Source organism: Anopheles coustani, chromosome 2 (assembly GCF_943734705.1).
Source record: "Anopheles coustani chromosome 2, idAnoCousDA_361_x.2, whole genome shotgun sequence".
Lineage (NCBI taxonomy): Eukaryota > Metazoa > Arthropoda > Insecta > Diptera > Culicidae > Anopheles > Anopheles coustani.
Window position 1 is genome coordinate 56,716,471 of NC_071289.1, and position 27,848 is coordinate 56,744,318.

General features: G+C 41.6%; 4 protein-coding genes across 4 annotated transcripts; 2 read left to right on the plus strand and 2 right to left on the minus strand.

The window, feature by feature from the left end:
- Positions 1-21: 21 nt before the first annotated feature.
- LOC131267281 (probable nucleoporin Nup54) lies at positions 22-5,249 on the minus strand. The gene is made up of 4 exons (XM_058270122.1): positions 5,060-5,249; positions 2,160-3,078; positions 740-1,130; positions 22-662 (listed from the first exon to the last, which is right to left on the minus strand). The coding sequence occupies exons 1-4, from the start codon at positions 5,118-5,120 to the stop codon at positions 150-152; spliced, it is 1,884 nt and encodes a 627-aa protein (XP_058126105.1). The 5' UTR covers positions 5,121-5,249; the 3' UTR covers positions 22-149.
- LOC131267282 (uncharacterized) lies at positions 3,937-4,997 on the plus strand. The gene is made up of 3 exons (XM_058270123.1): positions 3,937-4,368; positions 4,434-4,581; positions 4,658-4,997. The coding sequence occupies exons 1-3, from the start codon at positions 4,182-4,184 to the stop codon at positions 4,821-4,823; spliced, it is 501 nt and encodes a 166-aa protein (XP_058126106.1). The 5' UTR covers positions 3,937-4,181; the 3' UTR covers positions 4,824-4,997.
- Positions 5,250-7,151: 1,902 nt separating the features above from the next.
- Positions 7,152-19,738, plus strand: LOC131263319 (mitoferrin). The gene is made up of 3 exons (XM_058265500.1): positions 7,152-7,366; positions 10,797-11,043; positions 16,389-19,738. The coding sequence occupies exon 3, from the start codon at positions 16,596-16,598 to the stop codon at positions 17,826-17,828; it is 1,233 nt and encodes a 410-aa protein (XP_058121483.1). The 5' UTR covers positions 7,152-7,366; positions 10,797-11,043; positions 16,389-16,595; the 3' UTR covers positions 17,829-19,738.
- Positions 19,739-19,838: 100 nt separating this feature from the next.
- Positions 19,839-20,855, minus strand: LOC131265602 (uncharacterized). Its single transcript, XM_058267887.1, has 3 exons — positions 20,542-20,855; positions 20,168-20,462; positions 19,839-20,099 (listed from the first exon to the last, which is right to left on the minus strand). Exons 1-3 carry the CDS (start codon positions 20,715-20,717, stop codon positions 19,869-19,871), a joined length of 702 nt encoding a protein of 233 aa, XP_058123870.1. The 5' UTR covers positions 20,718-20,855; the 3' UTR covers positions 19,839-19,868.
- Positions 20,856-27,848: the final 6,993 nt, after the last annotated feature.

A 27,848-nucleotide genomic window follows, 5' to 3' on the forward strand; every position in this document is an offset into this window, starting at 1 on the left:
CCCAACTCCACAGAATAAAATTTAAAAAATAAAATATGTTTTTTTAAGGTTTGTCAGTTATCCGATAAATTTATAAATTTATTATGAAATAAAGGATGAGCAGTGCAAGATATGCTGGAGCAAAAACAACTGTTTCCAAACCGGCCGGATTAACCCTGCACCAGCTGCGTCATACCTTCGCTGATGATCTTTAGGTTCTTCATGTCTTTGTTGATGGTATCGATTAGAAAAGCGACCGCTTTCTGCTGCATGGTAAGGAACGATTGCATCTCTTGCGTCGCGTCCTTGTCGAGTGTGTACTCGTTCAAGAAGTTCCCGTGGGCCCACTGGTTGCGCTGCATGCGCATTTGCGATAGTAGCTCGCTCAGCCGGCCCCGGAACTGCGTCGGGGTTGACACGAGGGCGTGCATATTCTCCAGCTTTGAACGAATCATTTCCTCCTCGGGAGACAACACGAGCCCCATCGTGCGCGTGCTTTCCTGCTTTACGATGACCCGAAGTATCCGATGGCTCAGTTCGGCCAGGTTCCGGCGGTGCTCGGCAATTTTGGCCGTCGTGTTCATATGCCGCTGCTTTAGCTCAGCAATCTCTTTCTCCACCTTTGCCAGATATGACGCGTGAATTTCAGTCTCATTTTCCTGACACTTGATTCGCCATTTTAACTGCAATGTTCCGTAAAATAAAATAAATCAATTCATTAAACTCCTCCACGCCGAAATGTATAGCTCGCAGAACCTACATCCTGAAACCCTATCATCGGTACCGGAATGAAACGCTTCGGATCGGGATTGTCCATCTTCGCCTGCTCCCACATGCGGGGATCGATGCCTTTTGGTGGATTATCGAGATACTCCTTCAGCTGATCATCTTCCGGGAGTACTAGCGCCAGCACCGACTCGATGCCCAGCGAAGCAAGCTGTTGTTTGGGCATCGGTTGATTTAGGTAGCTTGCCAATTCAGTTGCTAGTACGCGCTTCGTTTCGTTAGAAATGGTCGATTTTTCTTCGACGTACATCACTACCTGCACCTTCGAGTCGCTGATGGATTTGACGTTGTCCACCACGATCGTGATGTTCGGTTTATTGCCCAGGACTTGATTCATGCTAACGATGAACTGCTGCTGTTGTTCTCTAGAATATAAAAGAGTCATAGAATGTCTCACTTTATAGTTTGTTCCATTTTTAAATGTCTTATTTTATTTCGAAAAACAGGTACTTGGGAATACGTTTAATAGTGAATTTTTGAAATTAATTCCTTCCTTCTTATTCATTCAAGTTTATCTTTCCGTACAGGGTTTTTAAATCAAATTAGTTTGATATATTAGGCAATCGACAATACAATAATATTAACATATCTTTGAGACACGCGCGCGTAAAAGTGGAAATTTGAAGTTGATCTTTCTGTAGGAACTGCATCAGTCGCTCTTGGGCAATCAGGCGCCTCTAATTCATCCATTGATGTTTTTTTCGACGCGTTCAATTGTCTCACGGATAAGGTTTGCTTAATTTGCCAATCCTGGAAAGTGGTAACTCCCCTCCATATGTTGGACAAGGGAGATACCGGCTACACGAATAGGAGAGAGCATTTTTTGGTCGCGCACTCCGGAGAGTGGTTCCACGATTTCTTTCTTTTGGAAGTTGTGCTAACCGCTGTACGCAAGGAAAAGAGAGCTGACTGGTCTTTTTCGTGAAGGGTCACTTTGATCCCACCACTTCGTGATTGGCTTTAAAGTTTGAAACAAATATCTTATGATAACTCCGCCATTCTCAAACCTGTGTTGGGGTAAGAGGTGGGACTCATCATCATTCATTCATTCATTCATAATTGATTTACAACATTCTCAATAATATGCAACAACGCTAGATTTTACTGTAATTTTTGTACATGTGAAAATGTATTACACGAAAAAAAAAATTGATGATCTTGAAAGTTAAAATTTTATAAAATTAAGGAATTTCGATTTGATAAAATAAAAACACGAATTGAAATTATCAATGACATACAGAGAAATAAGAAACTAATTCTCTTGGATTATTGTAAAAAATGATAAAAAAGTATACTACTTTTGACAACTACGTTAACATGTTAATATTTAAAATGCTGTTAAAGGTTCATTTATCCACGGAAACACCATCTAAATCCTCCCAAAAGAAACTTACTTAATTTGATCCACCGTTTTATTGATGGTCAGTCCGACTAGTCCGGCCTTGTTTTCTTTGCCGGGAAGCTTACTGTAGCCCATCGTCTTGAAGCGGCACAGGAAGTTCGTAGGTGTTATATCCACCGGGGGTGCGTTCTGCGAGTAGAAAGATTTGCCCGTTCCAAGCATCGCCTGAAGGTAGTTCCATTTCGCGATCACCGTGTCCCGTTCGTCACCGAAGATGGACACATTGAATACCGATTGAACGAAAGTTTCCTCGGGTGAAAGGGCCGGAGTAAGTTGTTGCTGCTGTTGGAGCTGTTGCTGCTGTTGCTGTGGTTGGCCAAAGGCTGATTGGCCAAATGCTAAACCGCCCGTCTGGCCCTGTTGGCCGAATGCATTAGTACCGGTCCCAAAGGTGCTACCAGTACCGAAACCTCCGAATGCGGGTGCCGTACTCGTTTGTGTTGCACCGAGCCCACCAAAAAATGATGGCGCAGAAGTGGTTGGTGCGGATGTACCGAAGGTAGAACCGAACCCACCGAATGGCTGAGCACTGGAAATGGTGGCCGTGTTGACACCGAACGCACCAAAACCAGTGCCAGCGGTGGAGGTGGTGGCCGTGGCACCGAAACCACCGAACGCAGGAGTGGCCGTGTTTGTACCAAATCCGAACGTTGGCGCCGTACTGGCTGGGGTAGCACCGAACCCGGTGGTCGTTCCGCCGACAGTGCCAGCGCCGAAACCTAACGAACCGAATGCCCCAGTACTGGTGGGCTGTGTTCCTGCAGCTGCGCCAAAAGCGGGAGCAGTCGTTGCACCAAAGGCGGATGTTCCCGTGCCCGTGCCAAACGCTGGTGCGGTGCCGGTTGCTGCTGTTGCTCCGAAGGCCGGTGTCGACGTTTGGCCTCCGAAAGAGAAATTACCAAAACCGGTGGCTGGAAATAAAAAGGCAGACATAAATGAAGACACGTGAATAGGATTAAAATCAATGTTTCTACGTTCAATTAAGCACACATTTACTTTGCTGGACACGTGAGCCGCTGGTGGACTATCGGAAAAAAAAAACTATTGGATGGCTCCCATGAGGCTCCCATGATTGAAGTCATGCGGTTTCAACATGTGCAACCCTTCTCTTTCCGTAAGTGGAAAACTCGTGTTTGATACAAAATAAAAATCATAGCTTTATTTGTATTAGAAACAGGACCTCTCCATTGTTTTTGTTTTTGTCTGCTGGTTCAGTTTCGTACAAATTATCCGCATTCGAAGAATTCTTCCACGCTGTTTCTACATGAACTTAAAATTGGTGGGAAATGCATTACACGTAATACTCAAGCAATTATATAGTAAAACGCAACAAATTAAGCACCCATGGAGTAGATAGACCGGATGGGATTCGTCTCGGCACCTTTGTTGAGGGTGGATAAGCGTCCCAGAAAGTGTTTTATTACATGCGATCTACGCCTCTTTTGCTCTCAAGGAGAGAGACAGAGCCAAGGAGCACCCCTCGGGTTAGAAAAATCGGTCAAACTCCCCCTTCATATTTACATACGCTGTATCCTAATTGGATTGCAAGTCGTTTGCCGCAAACACGGCATAAGCATGCTTGTGAAACAGCACATGTCCTCAGAATGTCTTTCCCGAGTACTCCGGGACCGCACCCGTACCCGTTTGGACTGCGTCTTGATTGTTCGTACTTGAACGAATGTCCCGTCTGACGAGCCTGGCCTGGAGGTGCATCAGTCGGTGATAGTGTTTGGAAGCGGAAACATTCAGTTTCTCTAGTGCTTTCTAATAAGTGTCACTCTCTCTTCCACCCGCGTTCGCGAGCTTCAGATTCCCGCCTGTTGTGTAGCGAGCTTCTCTTCCACGAAGGGACTATTCGTTGCAATACATGGTATTATAGTTTAAATCTTGTTTCGTAATTCTGTTCAGTTCCCCTGTGCTCAGTTGAAAGTGTAACTTAAACATTTCACATAAATCCTATGTGATGCAATGCTACTGTTGGTGCTGAGGTGAAAAGAGAGACGAACGGAAAAGTATGTACATCAAATCCGGACACCGGTTTCTAAGTGACAAAGGACAGATAATATTCCCTGGGCCGCCGACACGATCCCCTGCGTTGTACTATCAGCAAAGCACAACGACAACCATCACTACAAGCACCACAACAACTATGGCATCGAATCCGGAATTAGGCGTTACGGATGAGAATGGCAACTATATCGGTGCGCAAGTGTTCAGTGCGCTCAGTACCGTTGCAGCGATCTGAATCGTTTCTCTTCTCTTCCAGTGCCCGATATGTGGCAGAGCAAATCCAGTTCCGGTATGGATATGCTGTCGGACAAAATACAGATGTTCTACATCTACATTACGGTGACAATTACGTCGGTTTTCATATTAGTCATCCTCGCGATCTTCGGTTATATGTGCTACAAGAGGTAAGGAGAATGGATTAATGCTCGCTATTAGTTGAACATCGTCAACTATGAAACGGCTCTTTTCTTTTGGCCCTAGGAAAGGGTTCCAGAACATCGAAGGTCCACAGGAAGCGATTGAAACCACGCGTCGGAGAAGCAGCAGCACACAACGATCTACTCGTCGGTACTCGCGTAACATATCGAAGGAACGGGAGGCGGCAGCGGCCACGGAAGACAATCCTGGACAAACGTTGCTGCGGTAAACCGACGGATTTGTGGCTCGAAGGTGGAACGATTTTCTGATGCCACTCTTTACAAATCATCGCTTTTGGAAACGGTTTCTGAATATTTTTTCGATCTAAGACTTGTTATTGTAAATTCGAAAAGAACATTTGTATACTAATGTGTAAAATGATAAATAAAGACTATACTCGATTATCCCAAGCACCGTCGAATGTTTGTAAACATAACCTGTGAAGGAAATGCTTTGATCACTTACGCTTGGCCGGTGTGCTCGTTGAGCCCAGGGCGGACGTATTTCCGAAATTAAACGACGACATGCTCTGTGGCCGATTAGTACAGCAAGGCCGATATTAATTGATTTACTTAACACACAGAAATACCATTCAATCGATCACTATAATTTGATTAGCACACAGAACAAGCGCGCAACAGAATACGTCTGCCGAATAGTGCTAGCAGAATCGGAATTCGGAAGATTCGAAGATTCGATCACTAGACGGATTCTAAAGATTCGAATCCCATTTGACGGATTTTAAAGATTTGATTCAGATTTGATTTGTCTGGGATTTGTTGGTCCCCGCAGTACGCGAATCTTTCACACCGAACGCAATAGCGTATATCGAATTTTCGCGTATTGCGGATTTCCTCTGCCATATCGTTTATACCTCATATTGAAGAGTTGACACTGAGAGGGAACCGCTTATTTAACATATCTTCTATCCAAATCACTAATAAGTATTGCATTTCTTCTACTGTATCATTATTTCTCTGTTAAAAAGTGCATGTTAAAAACTTCTTCTTCTTCTTCTTTCGCTATGCGAGTCGGGGTATATCCTCCTACGCTAAGTCGAACGTTTGTTCCCTTACTCGTAATCAGAGGCGTACCGACGCTACCCGAACTTCTATAAAGGGGCTCGTCCCTTAGGACCGGCTATAAAAGCCATATGTCCACCCGCCGTCCACGGGAGGGATAATTCCTTCCGTTGTCAGGACACAAAAACCTCGTGGTCCGCTTGATTGACTCAAACAGCTCGAGATGTGCGGCAGCTAGGATTTGTCTGACCTGAGCTCCAGCTCGGCGTGACCACGCGGTCGTGCCCTAAGCTAACCCTACTTTTCAGCTAACCCTAACTTCAGGAAAACTTGTGCACTGCTAACATCCGCTCTGATGCACTACCGAACTGGAACCGAATTAAAAACTTCATTCTACCAAAACAAAGTAAAATTGACTAATCAGAACTCAAGCAAGGCTATAAACTGTCAGTTGTAAAAAATCGCGTATTGGGAATTCGCGTATATCGAGTATAGCGTACTGCGGGGACCAACTGTACTTACATCAAACGGTGGATAGAATGAATTGGACATAGATTGAGTCCAAGTCAGATAAATCCTAGCTGCCGCACATCTCGTGCTGTTTTAGTAATCAAGCGGACTACGAGTTCGCGTGATCTGAAAAACGGAAGGAAATATTCCTTCCGTGACGGCGGGTGTCCCGCTAGGCGATTTTAAGCAAATCGTCTTAAAAAACGTCCTACGTGACACAAACATCGAGCAGTTTTGTATGGTAAGTAGGATGAAGCAGAACGATTGCTCGAAAAACGTTCTATATTTGTTTCATGTCCATACAAAAAAGTAGGACGTTTTTAGGACGATATTTCGAGCTGCCTAGCGGGGAGTAGCCACAATTTGACTGTGCACTAGCTTGGTGGTTGGTTAGTAGTTCTCCTGGCCGCATGGTCGCAGTCAAAATGTGACGCACACAGAAAATCAGAATAAGCACAGAAAATCTGGACTTAGTAGCCAGGAATCCAGGAAGCTGGATTCGATAGCCGTATTGGAGTAAAACCTTGCCGAAGAAGAAGAAGAAGAAGAAGAAGAAGAAGAAGAAGAAGAAGGATCCGGATCTCACAATCTTTAATCGTTCGATTCAAATCCTTGTGTTGATTGATTGTCCCACCACTAGTTGCCTTTCTCTTTTAACGTTTGATACAACCCTACTTTCCGGTGAAAATAGTACACCTTATTTGGAGCACCTTTACGTAAGAAAATTTAGTGATAACAAATTTAAGATCATAGAAAGGTTTCAAATAAATCAAAAACTGCTTTTTTATTTCAAATGTTGCATCTCAAATTCCATCAATCGAATAAAATGTATGATGTTCCTAATTCGCACGGAGCATCAAACCTCTCAGCGCACTAGTATAAACGAAGTGGCGCGCAATTATTTGACGTTTGTCAGTTGAACCCGCTCTTCATCCTCAACCAAGATGATTAAATACTGAATATATCTTGTCCTCAACAAAGTTCCTCGTGACATTCGAGCATTTTGCCTTTGGTAAAGTAAAGAGGCAAGAGGGAGGAAAAATACTGTCGTTGTATTACGTGATAACACACGTTTGGTAAAGGAAAAAGATCACCAGGCAGTAATCAGTGGCGGATCTAGCGGATTGCGTTCGAGTATCCAGCAACCGTGCCAGGGCTACCTTCTCCCGAAACAGCGGGCAAGCAGTTTGTAGCCGGATTGGACGACTGCGTGTAGCTCGTAGTTTCGGCTAATCGCCAGGTACCTTTACCCTGTCATAAAGTTTTCCCGAAATTCTCCCCTCATACGCAAACGTAGCGGAGATGGAGCTGTTTTTTCTTTTCTTGTAGGATCCACGCATCATCATCGCCGATCCGGTGGGTTTACGTTCGAGGCAAATGGAAAGCGCAATAAAAACATAGGCCTAAGTTGCGGCTGCAAACGTATCTGTACATACGGAAACTTGCACAACGAAGAACGGAGTTGCCAAAACAGTGAAACTTTGATGCTTGTTCCTTGCACTTGATAGATTGTGTGTTTACTCGAACGAATGTGCTCCGGAAGTGTAGCCTGACCCGTTGCGCAATCGGGGCCAGTGTTTTGCTCGATAGATCTGCGGTGAATTGCTCCTCCGGTACAGTTGGCGTTTGTGTTCGTGAATGTTAGTGCTCGTGCGTGTTGTGCAGAGTAGTACTGGTTGGACGTGGCGAGCGAAGTTGTAAAAAGATGGACGAAAGATATTGCTACTTCGGTGGTGAACCGTGCGATTTGCCAAACGCAAGAAAGTGAACGGCGTTGCAAAGGGGCAACGTACCAAGTCCGCTGCTTAGTGGATCGCTGCGGTTCAGTGTGTCGCAAGAATGTCTCGGTAGCCCTCTTCGCCGAACCACATCACGATGGACCAACTTGTGTGCAGCTGCCTTCTACTGCACAGGACAGATTATGCAAAACCCGGCACGAGATAGGTGACCCGAGTTGGCTTGCTCTCGTCTCGCACTACTTTCTCTAGGGCTGCTATTGCTACAAGTGGTGGAAACGTTTATTTTTAATGATCACTGCTGTACGACCTGCCTATCTAGATCGCGCCAGTATATTCAGTGAGCGCTGGATTGGTTTGCGACGTTTGTGTTGATCCCGGCAAGCCAATTGGGGGGGGGGGCTTTTACCACCCCATCACAAACTGTCAAAAATTGCGCAACATTCGGAAAAACGTAGTGATTACTCTGACCTGTGGGAAATGAAATTTTCCTGCGAACAGCTGTTATGTTCTAGTAATTTTTGTACGTTTGTAGTGCAGGGTATCTCTTTTAAATGCTCGTACGTGTCTTCGAGTATGTTGCAGTTCTGATGTGGCTGAAATGTTATTGTTGTGCCTGTGTCTTCTTCGCCTGTCACTTAGAATGGTTGCAGAAATGTTTTCAATAATATCCCCACACCTCCGGCAACAATGGCTCGGGAATGGTCCCGAAATTGTTGATTTATTTTCGCACACAGTTTTCTAAAGCAAGCCGAACAATTGAAACTGGCAAATATTCCCTTTTTCCCATCATCACACAGCACGATGAGCGATAAATTCAGCTAATTCTGAATGCATCACGCGCCAGCGACAGTCCCGTTTATTTTATGCCTGTTTTTTTCGATCCTATTCTCCCCCGTGACACTGACCCCGGCCTGGCCCCTGTGATAGCGTGACGGGGCGGTTCTTTTCAACGATTGGGTTGATTGCAGTAACGACCATACGGCCGGGCGTGCGAAGGGAGGATGAAGCGACACAGTCATTACAATCTCGGGCATTCCGGTCGCCGGTAAAATCGAAGTCATTTGATTACATAGACTAAATAAAAAATAACAAAGAAACGAATCAACCTTGATTTTAACTATCGCAAGGATGCGCTGGCAGTTCTTATGTCTCGCCATCCGGTGGAACTTGTTTCATGAGCATGCCAAGCTGTAAGCAATTTCTTTCAATTGCATGTCGTAGTATGCCGAGAAATTTCTTTTAGTGCGGTGTTGAAAAATATCGTTTATCTTCGGTGTTTAAATTGTGCGTGTATTTGATTTAAGACAACGTACGTACTACTCCAGGTAAAGATTTCCTGAGATGGTGTTTTGCTTTATCACCTCGGGATTTCATAGTTGAATAAGAGATAAGACGGCTCAACCATTATTCCAACGATAGTAGCGACAGAAATGTTTCCCCGGTAACTTTTCTAAATCTTTTGGCCTCTAGGTTTCACCCTTCGAAATACCTGAACATACGAGAAAAGCATAAAATCGATTGCTGAATATTTCCAACGGCCAGCGAAAGTCAGTTAACCACTTGGGTAGAAACATAGCCCATGGCAGCGATACTGATATACCCGATGCCGGTTTCCCATGGGGCTGAAGGCTACCGAAATGTAGATCATTCTGAATGATTTGTTGATGCCGCAGTTCGATTGCTCTACAGATTTCTTTTTATTGGGGTCATTTCTTTTTCCTTGAAAGATATCCTGTATGGCCTATGATGATTTCTTGTTGTACACCTTTCATTCATGTTACGGGAATATTGTTTAGATTGTTAGGTTTATCAAATTATAGAAAACAGGGAATTCTCCAGTAGGCAGGTTATATAGAACTTTAGAAAACAGGGAATTCCCCAGTAGGCAGGTTTTCGGTTTGCTTTTATGATCATTCCGCAAGTGCTTTTTGATTTCTCCAAAACATAACGAAACCAATAAAAAAACCGGTTTTTAACAAAAAAAGCAAGAACAAACATAAAAATGGATTGTGTGGGAAAAATAATTGCGTCTCGATAGCTTTGAATCGTCTTTTGCTGGTCGGTTTCAAATTTGAACCGAATATGAATTAGCACAAAGTCGTTTTGTTTACACCTCTGCATCGTACCATTCTATCCGTGAATCAACTAGAGCAGTGATGGTTTTATTTTATTTTTGCTCGCTTTGATGATATTGATGAGGGCAGCACGCGAAAAAATCCCCTGCTTAAAGAGTAATGAATCTTCCGCGAATTGTGTGTTTCATGAAGCTGTGCAATGTGGAATCCTTATCAGATGGAATTAAACAGTCCGCTGTGTAACCACATGTCTAGTATCATAGTGCCTGGTACTTACACATTACGTTTGCGCTGCCAGTGAAAAGGATATCGTATTTTATTCCAAATGAACCACACGGTATATCTTTCGCGCACAAACAACAGGCAAACAAAACTAACCCAATTTGATTTGTAGCCTTATCAGCTCGAGTGGTTTCCGCTTGGAAGGTTTTTATAATGCACACCGTATTGTGCATTTGTTTTGTAAAGAAATTAACAAACTTGAAATGTCAAGAGCTGCATGGCGTCGGTTTGTTCCGGTGCTTCTTTTTAAAATGATTCACTTCATCGTGAGTAAGCACTATTAGCACTTGCTTAAACCTGAGCTCGCTAAGTGAGTGATCGTACAATTATTTATTTTTGATCTGGTCCGGTTTGGCAAAAAAATGTATGTTCCAACGTTCACAGAAAAGCTTAACATTACATTATGTATGTGAGTCAATGTGTGTACTGTTTAGATACTATTACAATTTTTTTGGAAATTTAAAACTTTTCCTAACTCAACACTGCCTCCATTTCGGTCATTGGATCGCTGCCTAACTGTGACGTCCTTCGACCTTCAACATGTGTTAATTCATTCTTTAATTTCTACTTTCAGTATTTACTCTTACAGTCTCGATACGAACCGTTGGTAGAAGTTCTCTCTTCTGTGGCACGATCGACAACCTGCTAGCAACGTATCCAAGACGTTCATAACACATCACAATCAGCATTATTTAAATTTTACCTTAACAAAACCGCAAAGGATCAGGACTGGATTGTAAACGAAACATTGCCCTGAGTCTTGGCGTGTGTTGACCCAAAAATTTGTATCCTGTTTCAATTCGGACACGGCCTTAATAGCGGTAAGTAGTTATTTTATGCCAAAATGATTATGATGATTAAAAACTCATAAACGCTATCAATGTGAGAAGAAATTACTCGTTAGTCATTCCATCTTATATTCTAGAACTATCTAACATGTAATTTGTTCATAACAGTTGTTTTCGATGACAACACATTTTATTTGCGTTTGAACAACATTTCTCTATTACGCAGATACTAGATTTTCTGGGAATACTCGTTTATCTTTGCTTTTATTACATTACATTCGATTATGATATTGTACTACAATTCGCGTGGGTTACTGATGCGATTGGCATCATGTTCACTCTGGCTGACTGTGCCCTTTAGTTGACAAAATGGCGTTAGGACCTAGTTGGGTGGTCCCCGTCGTCTGTACGTCAGGATTATTGATTTTTGTTGCCTCCGCAAAATGCCTTTCTCGGTGCGTGGCTGTGTGTGTCCTTTGCGGGACGGTTAACGTTGGTAAGCTTAGAGCTGGCATATGGAATGTGGCTCGGTGTCGAGTAATAGAAATGTTAATATTTGTGTATGCATATCAGGGGATTGCTCAGCTGTACAGCATTCCGGTGGACAAACAGTATGGTGAAGAGAAAAAATAAAAGTCTTTGAACGGCTAGACACTGACATAAATATATATATATATACGTAAATAAAACTACGTACAATAAAAGGCAGTGAATGATTTAGTATTCTTACCATTAGGTAATGTTGTCTTCGATTGCCTGATTTGCGGTCGTTAGGTCGACTACTATATCTACGAGGCTTTCCACCGACCTTCAGAAACCTTTGGTGGCGTTAAACTTGGCGATGTTAGTTTCCTACCCCATCAAGTTTTAATTTTTTTTTTGCTTTTCGTGCTGCAATTTCAATAGCTAGCAAACTTTCTCTGGCCTGCGAGTTTCAGCCAGTCGGCAGCTCGGTTGGTTTGTTGGTTTGTAGGCGGCCTAGACGAAACTTTACTTGAATGGGGAAACTCGAGCCATGAACTTGTCGCGGCGTATGGCCTTGGCTTTCGTGGGTGCAGCGCGTTAGTGAACGGACGCCTCCCACCGCTCTGTTCTGAGTCGAAAGGTGCGTACGATAAAACAATCGATAAGGTTTCGGGCCTTATTCATCATCGCGATTTGCATGCTGAGTTATGGTTTTTTCTTGGCTTCCCAAAAACAAACAGGTGCAAACGGCTTTTATTTTGATTATTAATTTATCATAAAATAAAAGTCAAGGCGGCAATTGTTACTGGCTAGATTATACATAATTTTTTTTTGGAAAGAACTTTCACCAAACAAACAAAAAGTATGGTAAATTGGTTGATTGAAATGTTTGTTTTTGTCATCCGGTTTTTTCGTGTTATGCCACTGGCCCATTTGACATGCAAAGCTAATTTTTTAAAGTTTCTGTGAATCCCCCGATGCAGATCTTAACCGTTGAATGTCTTCTTCGCGATGTGATTTAGTCATTAAAGGTGCCGCGACGTCGTGTTCATATGCCAAGCACCATTCATGATGACGCGGCGATTTTCAAGGCCAACGATGCGCGACCTGACTGAGACACTGTTTTCCGAGCCGGTTTATGTCACTTCATTTGATTTTATTTTATAAATTTAACACCCTGTTGTTCGTTTGGGTGGGTGCCCGAACTACAGAACTAGGATTTTTGAAGAGATATTACTATCTCACTGATCCAGCTTAGGTACTATTTATCGTCCGTTGTGAATTGTGTTTAAATTTGCTGCATATTATTATCAGTGATACCGAGCGGTCTGTGAGCATTCATAACATCCTTGGTATATCCATGGCTAGTGTGAATGGTGTAAAACGCTTATGAACGTTTAGTATTCTGATCAGTCTCGTTGATGAGTGATGTAAAGTCGCTTAGATTGACATTGGCTATGCCCATCATACGGCACCGACCTGTCGATTGCCTTTAAGACTTGTTCTGTAATGTTACAAAGCTTTTGCTCCGTAATTTTATTTGCTTTGTAATTTTTAATGTCTTATTTATATTATTGACTAAGATGGTTGATTTACGAGACCAGTCCAGCGATTAGAATGCAACTGGCGTGCGCCAACCTAGCTAGAATGGTGTTTGATTCAGGTTTAGCATTGGTGGGGCTACGTGCGCCGGCTCACGAAGTTAAGCCAGAATTGTGCACGTGCCAAAACGAATGCATCATCCGGTTTAAAGTTGTTCATTTCTTTCTTTTCTTCAAAATGCCAACTGAATAGGAACCGGAAATGTTTCATAACTGAACTTAAGAATTTTGTTGTAGAAACGCGCAAATTATATGCGAGTAGGCTTTAAACATTTGAGGCCCTTTAAAGCTGCGACGGCAATGTTAGACAACAACCATTAATGTACATTTGAATGCTGTTTTGCAATGGCACCAATCTAAAGATGATGTCTGATACTTCCACATTCCCTTAAAATTGCATGCAGTTCTTCAAAACGAAAGCAGATGAGTTGATATTGCGGGGGTTTCCCGATGATGGTGCGACCGGGCGCATGTTTACGAGTGCAGTCGGTTAAAAATAAATTGCGCAACACAATTGCAGTTGCATGCAGCCGGTGCTCGGGGTAGCGTTCGCTAGTTTGTCAGGCGCGTCGCAGATGATGACTTCGGCACTGATCATGTGCACAAACTTTACATCTTCATGTTGCTCTTATTGTTGCGAATGCTACTGCCCGAAGGCAAGTCCTGGTCTTTTCATTTAATCTTGTACGATCGCATCGTATTACATAAAGTAGAATAAGCGTACAGTAATTGAACTAAAAAGAGTGTAAAAAAGATCATATCTTTGAGTGAAATGCGAATAGTGTTTCTCAGTTGGTATTGAGAGGAAATTGTTCAATTGTAAACGTGTTAAACCACGTTTGTATGTTTATTTTGTTATTTTCTTTTTGACCATACCCAGCAACTCGAACGTGCGCACGATATCTGATGACGATCGGGGATCGGTAAAGACGGCACGCTGCTTGGTATCGCTCGCTCGGTCTTGTTGTCTCCGGCATTAGTTGATGCGATCGGGGGATTATTATACGATTCAATGTGTTAAACACGACAGTCCGTTCTCAATAAGCTGGGCTCATTAATCTGGGTGACAAAACACGTGTCACGCTTCATTGTGTTTAAATAAAAATGAAAGAATTAAAAAACGTGCTCGGGCAGATCCAATGAGTTGATAGAAATTAAAACATCGGGTATCAGGTTGATAATGGCGTACTTACGTCACTGACCAGTGTCAGAAAAGAAGGTATTAGCTCGTAGACGTCGCAGGGTCTCCTTCATCAATCAGGTCTGATAACACATCACTCATGGTTTCGCGTCGTCATCGTGGTTTCGCATGTGGTTTGTTTTGAGAACCACCACCATGCCGACCACACCGGCCACTTCACACGACCGACTTCCCTTTGCCCGCAAGGCCAGACGCAAGGCCAATTTATGCCACGAAGGGGGTTTGGCGAAACCATCAAATCTCTTTGCGTCTGCCGGTGGAGAACCGGTAATCTGCGGTAATGGCGGCGGCGTCTCTCTTATCAGTGGGCGGCCGGAGGAAGTGGATGAAGCGAGCGCTACTTCTTCATTACGTCACCATGATTGGATGGTTTTATTTACCCTGCTAAGAATGGGCAGTTTGTACCGGCTGAGCTTGTGTCAGTGACAGTAACAGATATCTCCATACGAGCTTATCAGTGTTGTGCAAAGTACGTACAGTGAAGATGGAAGCGGGTGCACTCCACCGTGCTCTCAAACATGTCCGTGCACACAGGCTAAGATAAGCGTCCGCGAGAGCAGCTTTTAATAAATGATACCATGCTTGCCCGGCGTTCCGGCATTTGCTTTGCGACAGGGAAGTAGTGAGCAGTTCGTTTGTTCTGTCAGTTTTTATTTGTTTAAACTTCGTACGGTAAGCCGAATCAACTTGTTCGCTTTATACACCTATTTTAACGGAAGTGATCGTGCAGCGGTAAATAACGTGACATTCGGCGATGTCGTCGGATTGTTTTATGGAGTTCAACACGTGACAGTATGGTCATTTAGGTGGAAATAGAAAAAAACAACCCTGATGCTTGGTTTTTGGAGGGCCAATAAGTTGCAAACAACATGTGGCCAGGGAAATTATATTTTTCTTCACTTAATCTATCAGCTGCGGTTACGTTTGGTGTGTGGTAAAGTGGATACGAACTCCACCTTACTGCCCAATAACAGTAGCAGCACCGTGTGCGATAACGTCCGCTTGATAAACTCCGTTTGCCAGTTGTGGTCGGGTGGTGAAAAGGTTCGATAAGAACCACTCGGTTAGGTGTCATTCGTCCCACATCATTAATGGGCGCTATTGTGTATTCAATTCCAGGCAATGAACTGAGGTTGCCAATTTGTGCGCTTCATACGGTGATACGATTCCTTGTAGCCCTGAAGATGCCAGAATTCAATTCAGAAAGCGAAAAAAATAATACTTTTAAAACGTTTTGCTTGAAGTAAGATTGACTTTAGTTATTCCCTTCCGCCGCTCGATTTAATTCTTTGACCCAGACGAGCTATTTGCATCTTAAATAGCTAGCTTTAAAACAGGTGAGAACTTGATTTCAGTTGCGAAACGTTATACCGCATGATAGGGGCCCTTGGGGCATAATCGCCTACGAAATACCTGCACTTTGAACTAATGGAAATCTTTCGCTCGGTTCTTATCGGTTCCGTTTGTGCACCGGGATGAGGTTGTTGGGAAATCTTCGGTCAGCGTCAATGATAATTCGATGAATGCTTTTGACCTGACCTGCCGTTGGGAAACATTTCGTAGGCCAGGCAGGGGATACAATTGAGTGTGAAAATATTTTCGGTTGTCACTGGAGAGATTTCGATTGTAGTAATTATCTCGTCATTCAAGTATCAAGCTAATTTAAATTGATTTCACTATGTTGGTACAAGTTTAATATGGAAATAAATTTCAATGCTTAGTTTCATACATTTTTCGTGAACGTATCTCACGTATTTATCGTAGATCATTATTTTATTATTTTCCTTAATGTCGGGCATGGTGATAATTAATGCATTTAAAGCAACAAAATTGAATTATGTTATTCTTAGTACCATGAATATTTATTCTAAAACAGCTTTAGAGAAAGGCAATTGTTAATAGATAATTAAAGTGAATCTATTCGATTGAAATTTTGTATTATATTCTTCGTTGTATGGTCTCTCTTAGTCAGCAATATGAACATAAACCTATGCCCTACCGGGTCTCTATTGTGTTTGCTAAACCACTCAATGCTAGTTTGAAAACGAAAACAATCTTGTATCTTATCCTGTTGTGATGTGTGATTAATATTTGCCCTTCCTTCTTTTTAGATAAACGCTACTGAAACAGTTTTGCTGAAATAATGTTTGCCATCTAACGATAAGCGAAATAAATCATCGCAATCGAAAAGCAATTTCCTGGCCTGAACCTGAACCGACGGCGTTTGAGCTAGACGAGTAAAAACACGGCTGAGCGGAAGGAAAAGGTTCGGTAGGAAGGTTCGGGATCGCGATCACCGCCGAACATCAGTATATGTCATGAATTCGGACGAATATGAGCAGTTACCGACGTCCAGTGTAGCGGCAATCATGACGGCCGGTGCGATAGCCGGCATCATGGAACACTGCGTGATGTACCCGCTGGACTCGGTCAAGACCCGCATGCAATCGCTCACACACATGAAGGCGCACGACACGATTATGTCGACGCTGCGCGACATGGTGCGCACCGAAGGGCTGATGCGGCCGTTCCGGGGTGTGATGGCCGTAGTGGCCGGTGCTGGACCAGCCCACGCACTCTACTTCGGTGCGTACGAGTGCTCGAAGGAGATGATCGCGACGGTTTCCGATCGTGACCACGTGAACTACATGCTGTCGGCAGCGGCGGCCACGCTTGTGCACGACGCCGTCTCAAACCCGGCCGACGTGGTGAAGCAGCGGCTACAGATGTACAACTCACCGTACAGGTCGATCATGCACTGCGCCACGCAGGTGTACCGAACGGAGGGCTTCCGAGCGTTCTATCGTTCGTACTCGACGCAGCTCGTCATGAACATACCCTACTCGGCGATTCAGTTCCCGACGTACGAGTTCTTCCAGAAGCTGCTCAACAAAGACAATAAATACAACCCGCCAGTGCACATGGTGGCGGGAGGGGCTGCCGGTGCGGCCGCGTCCGCCCTCACCACGCCGCTGGACGTGTGCAAGACGCTGCTGAACACGCAGGAAGATGGAGCAGGTAAAACGCGAGGCCTCATCGAGGCAGCCAAGAAGATCTACCACACGGCCGGCCCGATGGGCTTCTTCAAGGGGCTGCAGGCGCGCGTTCTCTACCAGATGCCGGCCACCGCCATCTGCTGGTCGACGTACGAGTTCTTCAAATATATCCTGTCGCGTGTAAAGAAGCCTATTGGAGCGACCGGCGCGCCCGGTGGCAGCCGCCCACTGTCCACGGTGGAGCCGGATGATAAGGGTAGCCCCAATATCACTGACCTGCGCTACATGATGATCCCTGCCGCGGCCGAGGCGTCCCCGTCCGGATGCAGTGGTGTTAGCAGCGCCAGCTTGCTGATTCGAGACGGAACGACGGCCACAGGCGCAAACACTAGCGATAAGGGAGGTAGCAGCGGCAGCAGTGCGGGAGGTTTAATTCCCCGCGGTGGTCCGGAACTACCGGCCCTCTCCGGAGCCGGAATTTACGGGGCGATGAGCTATAACACTATGCACTCGAATGAAACGAACCACCTAACCGACGTCCGAAGGACGAATTAGAATCGCTGCCCCGGGTCCGAAATGTTAGTCGGCGGCAGCTGCGGAAATGCACGGTGTTCCCCTGCCCTTCCCACTTGACTTGGTTCTGGAGCAGTGGAGCGGCTGAGCGGCTGTGTTGATAAGTTAATAATCTCGTTGGTTTCGCTAGTTTTTAGAAAAAACTGCTAACCAACGGCTAGAAGCAGCAGCAGTCCGTGAGTGAGCGAAAAATAGAGGGAGAGAGGGAGAGATTAAGAGAGGACGAACGATGTGGAGGGCGATGCGTGAAATGTGTATGGGCGAGAGATCGGATTCGTGAAACCACCTTTCCCCCTGGGTGGCGAAGTCAGTATGCATGAACGCACCTTACAAAGTACAGCGTTTTGTTAAGTTTACATTATCCCTGGAGGAGTAGGCGATGCGGGCAGGCAGAATAACGCGAGCAAAAAACAAGTAGGAGTGAGTGAGACCGAAAGTGATGAACACAGGAAGGGCTACTTTAGTAGGATGAGTGAACAGTGAATGTAACTGTTGGCCGTCTGTGAATTTTGTAAAAAAAAGACAGGACTCCGTCGGTTATAGTATGGATCGGATATGAGATCTCGTTTAAAAAGATTCATGAAGATGCTCTATTATCATGGACCAATGTCCATCGAAGGCATCGTTTTAGTGTACTTTGGTTTTGTAAATTCCGCTTGGCTCTTCTATTACTTCATTTGATAAAAAATCCCTTCCCGTTATAGTGAAACACTGGCCAGAACGACGCGTGAAGAGAAAAATACGCATATAAATGAATGTAGCCAATCGTTAGCACACATTATATCCGTGAGGTGTTGTACATAATATTGGGAACGAAGCAGCCTATCATTTGCGAAACATCGATTGGTGCGCTTCTACGAAGGATGCCTTGATGAGGCGAGCAAATTATTGAACAACAAAAAAACGCATCTCTGGAGTACTCAACGAGGAATGGTGGCCGTATTAAATTTTAAGCTGTATTTTGTTTTAGATATTTTGTATTTTTACTTATACCATTATATTTATGTACATTGGAAACAGCAGATGCAGTTAAGGATTTCGAGTAACTGAGAACTTTCCTTTTAATTATTTTGATATTATTTTGCTTCACTCCGTGTCCTCTTTTCTTTCTCTAATTGGTCTTTCATTTCAAATTTGCTCCGCTCCTTACAGGGTTCGTTGCACATTAGCAGCTGCAAGGGTTACGAGATTTTGTATCGTTCGGCTGTTAGATAAAAATAACAATTAAATCAAATTAAACCGGTAGGTGGAATCCACCTACCCGTACCAAGCTACCAGCGCCTAGGACTTGGTCGGTAAAGTTTACTAGGGCTAGTCCAGGAAGCACTTTCTAAAAGTCAAGTCAATTAAACATTGATTCAAAATCCGCTAGTTAGTAACAGCAGTAGCATCCGGAAGCAAATGCGTCATGCATCGGGTGAACCGGGGGCTGATTTGTTGTCTGGGCACGGGGCGCACAATTGATTCGCAAATTAAAGCAAAGGTATAAGGAAGTACAGATATTTAAATATCATTTTCAGCCGCCTCTATTATTTCTTTCTGAATCGCGTGATATCCTGTGTGCGTGCGTTGTATGTGTTGATAGTGTAGGTGCCACTTTTTCGTTTAGTTTTCAAAAACGTCGCATGACACAGCATTCACGAGCGGGAGATACATTTTGCATTGGTAGTTCAACTCAAGGAGTCGATGGCCATAAGGAATATCGTTGATAAAGTTCGCGTGTCGCGCAAGTTCGTGCAGATGCAAAGCAATCGGTACAAAATGAAATACAGCATACACGAAACAAATGACATACGGACAACAGTCACAGTCACCATTACACTCAGCCACAGAAATTCGAAAGGAATAAAAAAACCTATTTCAACTCTTGTATATGCATTGAAACAGTTGAACATTAGTACCTTTTGTTTCCTTCTTTTCACAGTGCCATCCGAAAGATCCGATTTTTCTCTCATCTATGAAGTTACAACCAGTAGCACTTTGTGGTTCCGTAAGTTGGTTTTAATTGCCGAGAACCAAGCACTAGTTGAGGTTACAATTGTGCACTTTGACGTCCTTCCACCAGTTGTCTCTATAGTGGTACTTTTGCAGCTCGATGCCCCCCATCGGAACGGTGTAAAGAAGGCGACCCAGGGGTCGCTTCGGCAGAGTGCCCTGGAGGAGATTAACCGGAAAGCAATCCAACGACGGTGTCCAATCGCAGTGCGGTGGTAACAGTCGCCTCTTCCAGCCGACCCGCTTGTACATGCCTTGCTGTGGAAGGAAACCAATGAGTGACACAAAGCAATGCAACTAATTATGCGCTTTCCGCATGCACTTACCGCAACATCGAGCTGAAAAACAATCAACTCTATGTAGGGCGGTGCAATCATTGTCACCGAATCGGTTGCAAATATCCTATAGATGCCTTCCGAGTGCAGGTAGCTTATGTGCAGCTCGTTTGCGTAGAAATTTCTTATGAAACGAGCCTCTTCGTGGTGCATCAGCTCGTCGTTAAGCACACAAAATTCGGCCTTTTCCCGCCAGGGCAGCATCTTCCCCATGCGTATCTGTCCCCAGAGTGTACCGTAACATAGGAAGTGAGTTAGTTTATGCTGTACCAGTAGCCGGTGAACCCTGGAAGAATGTGTTAAGACATGGCATTGAAGGTATGGAATCGTGAGGTTCGACTGAATCAACAGCTCTTAAAACCCACCTTTCGAACAACCGCTCTAGCTCGTGCCGATACTTTTCGGTCATGTTGCAGGTGTGCTGAAATTGTTGCACAGTTGATTCTTGACCGAATATGATCTGCCACCATCGTACGGTAGTGTAGAGGATAATTCCAACACACATTAACACTACCAAGCGGTACAGTGAAAAGCGGAGCATGGTAACGACGATTTCACTTGCCAATAGCCTGCTGATGTAGTTAATATATTACAATTGTGTATATCGTTAACGTCTTCATAAATGCTGAGCAGATTTATCACAGACAGTTTGCCATTGTTTCTACTATGAAACACATTTTCCTTGCGTTTGCCTGCCAGGGGCAATTTCTTACTGGTGATGGGAAATTAACAGCTGACCAGATGCCAAACAAAGTGCAAGCAACAAAAATCGCGGACATGCGCAATGATTTTGTTATTCATACCAAAAGGGGCGTCTGCCTTTCCAAAATGCCGAAAACGGTTTCTTTAGAAAAAACTAATTTCAACGAATAAATAAATAAATAAATAAATAAATAAATAAATAAATAAATAAATAAATAAATAAATAAATAAATAAATAAATAAAGAAATAAATAAATAAATAAATAAATAAATAAATAAATAAATAAATAAATAAATAAATAAATAAATAAATAAATAAATAAATAAATAAATAAATAGCTACCATGTGATATTTTGACTTTAATTGGTCGCACCATATGCTTGAAATCAGTCTTCAATTATTAAATAGTTTGCTTAATTTGGACATCGAATAGGATAAAAATTTGCACGAGTAACAATATACGCTTTTGCCTGTGAAACACAGGCACTTCAAACGGAGCGATTAGACTGAAACAAGGCAAATCGAACTAGAAAAAATATGTTTGATCTCGTTTAAGTCTCATCTATATACTTAACACTGCTCACCCTTTCGATATCTCAAAATTGCTACCATTTGAAAAGGAAATTGACAAGCCTTAACACTACAATACATTGCTTTGGAAACTTGCCCGAATGCTTTTTAGGGGTCATTTTGACCCCTATTTTGAAAACGCTATAACTTCACTATTTTTGAAGATTTTTCAAATCCGTAAACTGTTACGGTTTAGTATTTTTATTGACTAGCTTTTGACTTTTTAAATTTTTTGATGTACCACTTCACCATTCCGCTAGCTCGGTGTATAGCAAAAAAGATCGATATGAGTAGAAATTTAATCCTTTTCAACTTTTATTCTTTCAAAGTGTATCATGTACATGTAATATGTATAATGTAAAAAGAATGCGCTATGATGTTGATATATTAGGCCACATTTGAAAAATAATTTCATATTTTTAAATTATCAAATAACGCCACAAATTGATCTTAAAGATGTGGATTTTAACATTTTCCATAGGTAGTTTCCGTTCTGCGCTTTGTTCCGTTTTTCCGTACACGAGCGTTTCGAAGCGTTATGCGCGATGCGTTACTATGGGAATTGGCGTTATTTTTAATCTTTGAGGCCAATTTATGGAGTCATTTGTAATGGCAAAAATATGATTTTATTTTTTAAATGTTGCTCAACATACTAACTTTCTAGCGCACACTTTTTTTTTCTAGATTTACATCAAAGATTTTGAATGAATAAAAGGTGAAAAAAACGCAATTTCGACCGTTTTTGCTATACACCGAGCTAGCGGAATTATGAAGAAATGCATCGGAAAACCAAAAACGTCAAATGATAGTCAACAAATGTACTAAAAAATAACAGTTTACGGGTTTGAAAAATTTTCAAAAATAGTGAAGTTATAGCGTTTTACAAGTAGGGGTCAAAATGACCCCTAAAAAGCATTCTAGGTATAGTCAAGTTGGTTCTCGGAACTAGTCGAACAGAAAAATCTGAAATTTTTGTTTTAGATATAGCTTTGGATTTTAAGAAAAGCCTAAATTTTTTTTGTAAAAATATTCAGCCGTTTTCGAGATATTAAAATCGAAAACTGCGTTGGGGTCAAAATGACCCCAATTTGGATTCTAGTGTTAAAAGTATGATGTATTCCAATAATTTGGATGCTCAAACTCAGCAGTTAGAGATCGTGAAGGTCACAGAATAACTAAAAAACATGCCAACCGTTTGCCGGTCCTGACTAAAACTTAGGCCAACTGCCGCAAGGTCGTCTCACAGGAGACCTGTGAAATGTTTTTTTTTTAAAGTACTAAAGTGATGTAACATGTTATTTACTACAACAAACAATATGTAACAACAAATTTACTTCGTTAAATTATGTTGCATTTTTTATTTTCTATCGCTTATTAAAATTAGTCCATTTTATAAATGCAAACGTTGTTGGGACTACTGATCAGCGAAACTTTTGAAAATATTTTTTCTTATTAGCATTCCTATGAAAGAATAATTCTAACAACAAAAATAAGAGAAAGCTATCTTAGAAATGAATGCATAGCGCATTTCGAGTAACAATTCAAAACGAATCGATAAAAAATAAGACCGTAATATCCGTAACATCCTTTCACTGCATGTCCAACTATTATAACTCCAACAGTTGTTTCGTTTGTATTCCTTACTATTTCTTCTTCTTCTTCTTGGCGTAACGACCCGTCTCGGTCAAGCATGCTCCATGAAGAGCTTACAATACTTTTTCCCTTTGAGCCCCGACGCTCATGGACCGATTTTTAACCGGCGCTACAACTCGGCTGTCGCGGATCCCCCTTACTATTCATTTGGTTTATTTTTGCTAATGGAATGCGATTTTTTATTTAATTTAGTTTAATAACTGCCTTTGTTCCTCGTTAAATGTTGGACCGACATGTTTGATATTTTTGGTGTCTATTTTTGTTTTTTCTTGAACCCGTGTTTGAAAAAATCATTTGGATATACTTACTTGCTGACAATCTTACCAGTTCCATTTGCCATCGAATTTTGTTATCGTTATCAAAGCGTTATCGAATCAATAAAGTTTGCTACAATGCAGTCCAAAATTTGCGTTTTTTAAATATTTTCTTCTTCGTTTTAACCTTCAGATCTACAACCGCCTACCTGGGTAAGTTTTCCCCTTTTATTTTGCAATTACTTCGAATTGAACAGTTATATCGACTCGAAATTCCTGGAATGCCTCAACCAACATGTTCTCTATCATTCTGCCGAAAACCGACTGTTTATTTTTATTCTAAGTATTTTTTTACACCATTTTTCAATTTATACCCCTTAAATCTACAACCGCCTACCCGGGTAAGTCATACGTTTTGTACGAGAGTTTATATTTTTCTGTACCAAGACAAACCACCAGTAGGTGAAAGGAGGTGCCCCTCGGGTTTTTCTTTTTATATTTATATTGAAAACAATCCAAATTTATCTAAAACACACTATGACAGACTGTTTTACTCCTCGAACTCCTCGAACAATTAGTAATGAGATAAACTCAAAGACGTTCTATAAATATGCAAATTATGCTACATTTTGAACCACACAGCGGCATCGAAAGCATTCTAGGTGAACTTTCATCATTTGCTACACAAAATAATAATTTTTAATTGCAAGAAAATTATGATGCAACGGGATGAATTAAATACAAAAGAAACTGTTATCGTTTGAAACAAAACGATCGAATTTATGTATATGAGCTAAGTTTTAAAATGTTTAGGCTTAAATATCAGATGTAACAATGTATAATAAAGAATTTCCTCCAGATATGCCACTGAATTTACTGAGGAACATGAACATTTCCAAAACGTAAAATTTAATAGAAAAATATTGCTACATCTTTGAAGCTTCAATTTATAAGCAAAAATGTTGAAGGCACCAAGAAGTTACTTCACCAGAAACTTAAGAAGTATAAACAAACACAATAACTTATTGAAAATGTATGGTTTACAGAGTTGGCGATTGTAGATCTATGGGATAAAATATATTTGAATGAAAACATTACTTACTTATCGAATTTTTAATATTATTATTTGAATGAGATTTGTTAGAAAACATTCCTAAGTATCATTACTGAAAATTTCAACTCACTACGGCATCTAGAACAAAAGATATTAGCTTTGAAGCAAAGCAAAATGCAAACCCCCATACAAAACGTATGGCCTACCCGGGTAGGCGGTCGTACGTTAACGTAGGTATTTTTGGTCGTAGACCTGAAGGTTAGGTTGTGAAAATTGGATTCAAAATTGTAACATTAATTTTTCTTTGTTTTTTTGGTAAAAGAGTAAATGAGGCCCCGGCCGCCATGTTTTCGATCGTGGGTACACCTCTTGTGGACGTTTAAACTGAATGTATGCAATTGGTGATACATTAATTCGTTAAATTCAACCTACGAGTATTTGAATCGTAGTGTGTACCGTTAATTTCGGCTACGCAATCAACCTAGGGGTGCGGTATGAGGGGGGCCCACGGGCCCCCCTTATTTCTCAAAACTATAACAAACTCTCTTTTTCAGTAGACCTAGCGCAGTCCGCTCGCTGCGCTCGCTGCGGGCGCGCCGCCGTTTCCAACTCATTTCTTCGACTAAACTCATTGTTTCATGCTGTCCATCATGTGTGGTATAGTTTAGTTACTAGTAACTTACAGTAACTTAACATGTAAAAGTATATTAACCCGCATTCAACCTCCACTGCGTGATTAGTTTAAACCGTTATGTTCTTTTAAGCGAACCGTTAGCGATCAAATATTTGAAAAGTATGCATGCGTCGCGCTTTGCATAGCTTCAGGCGCTTAATGTAAACCAGTAGGAAGAGGAGAATCTAGCCCGGGGCCTCATTTACTCTTTTACCGTTTTTTTTTTATGTATCACATGCATTTCTTATATCTCATGCTATACGATATACTTGCCTGTTTTAATCCTTCATTTAAGAGTAAATTTATATTTTTCTCTTTTATATGTCGGATGTACTGAAAAGAATCATCTTTTTTTATTTAAATTTGTTTATTTTCTGTCTTTTCTTCCTCATTTAAAGTTATGACGAAACGATACATATGTCATTTGTGTTACTTTCTCTTCGTTTTCTATTTTCGTACCCTCCCTCTTTCCTTTGCTTTGTAGTTAGGTGAAATATTTGTGTACCAGTTGAAGTGTTTTTTTTTGTTATGTATTTTGTGTGTTTGCTTAAGTTTTGTTAGTTTTGCTGTCTCTTTTTTTCCTACCATAGTATTTTTCCGTTTGTTAAAATGTCCAAACACAACAGAAAAAGAACACTTGAGAAACGAATTGGCTTACGTGAAACAAACGGAAAGCTTTTTTTCAACATTAAATATGTTTTTCTGTTCTTTTGTTTGTTTGTTTCTTTGTTTGTTTGTTGCACTGTCCTACCCCATCGGCATGGTGCTGCTGTTGGGTTTTTGTTTCATTTCATACGAACGTCTTACGTTAGCTTTTCTAACCTTTTCATGCTATGACTCGATCACTTTCTAAATAGTTCTTCTCCTAATGAGTGGTAAACTGACCCAACCCAATATCAACGTGTTGTGTGGTTGTATAACATTGTTTCGGTATAATGCAACATTTTCGTTTCACGTAATTTTGCTATTTGCTCATCGTTTCTGCTAGTTATCTGTTTGCTTCCCTACATATGCCGGTAGTTCGGTGCACGCTGCACGCAATTCACAGTCGTTCCGTAGCTAGCTTATTTTATCATATTTCCACGAGTCGTTTTCTTGCTGGTTGAGAGTGGCGCTTGGTATGGTTTGATATAACATCCTATCTTGCTATTTTTGGTATGGCTTTCCTTTACGGAAGGTGTTCGCGTAGTAACGTATCCTTCGTTCGACCTGACTGTATTAAAGGTTTCCGATATCTATGTTTTACTGCTGTTGCTGCTGCTGCTCGATCTTGGTTGTTTTGTTTAAATATTGAACTAGTGGCATTTTGATGGCTATGGCCCGGTTATGGATAAAAGTTTATAACCATTTAACGGTGGCGGACCGATGGAAAATACCAGCTAAAGGCTTAAGTTGTTGTGGTTGGTTTTGCATTACGTTTTTTTTTTGTTTGTTTGGTTGTTGCTACGTACGGGGCTGTAGTAAGAGCTTGTAATAAAAAACGGGAATATGTGTGTCTGCGTGTATGCATATATTTATCTCATATCGCATCGTATATGCTGGGTTACATTCGTTTCGGAAACTGTCTACTGTGTTACTGACTGCAACATGATAACATTATAGCAGGTTGTTTTAGTTGTATTTTCCATCAATTCATTTCCGTTTTACGCCACGGTTCCTGGCTTTTACCCCCTTCTCTTACTGGTGTGGAGATTGAGCGTGCGAGTGTTGGTTGTGCTAGCTTCAGACGCCATTTGATGTTTGCATTCAGCTTAGTGCAAATTTTTGCTTCGAAGATTTACCTAATTTACAGTTGAAAATGTGTTTTGTATTGTTAGTTTATTTCGCTTAACAGATTTACTTGGTTACTGGTTCCCAATGTCAACGTCTGTTCCTTTACTCTCCTCTGTCTGCCTCAGAACACAGGGTTTTGTTTTGTCAGTATATATAAACTTAGTGTAGCTGTATACTTGTGTGTTTTGTGTGAACTAGTTGGTGTATCTAGTACTTGGTTTTTTGTTTCAAAAACTGAAATATTTACAAATATAATTCGAATGGTAGCTGTGTATTTGTTTGTGTGTTATTTTTCTGACAGTTTTTGCTATGTTGGTTTCATCTCAAATCATTTTCTTGTGTCTTTCTGTTTTTTGTTTGCTTGCAGTTTATTGCAACAGAACCATTGCTGACTTTCGAGTCATTGTGTATTTTATTTTAGTTATTACATTCCTATATAAAAAATTTATATTTATTTAGAATTTTTCTTGTGTTTTTTTTCTGTTTGCGATATATATATACTATTTTCTCATACATTGTTTCATATATTTTATGTATATAATTATTTCTCTTTTTGAATTTTTCGTGTAACTCATACTTCTCTATTTCGCAATGCATTTGAGATGTGCTTCTTCTTTGCGTTTCTCAATTTCTTCTCAGCAGAAATTGTCGCTCTCTACATGCATTTTCGTATTGATGCGTTTATGTTGAAGTGGTTCACTAGTTAAAGTACAGTGAGTATTTAACACATACTTACACATTTTCGAGTTTTTTTGTTTGTTCAATATTTGCTACGTTTTTGTTGGTTTTCTTAGTGCTGTTTTAATTTTGCTTGCTGCATTTTACATTAATTCCATTCTCTTTGCTTTCACTTTTACCTTGCTTAGATTCTTCGGCCACGTTCCTTCGATTTATTTTGAGTTTCCGAGTTATGTGAGAGCGGGGCTTTGTTGTTTTACATGTATGCTTCAATCACATTGTGTTTTTTGTTTCTTTTGCTTTTGATTTTAGCT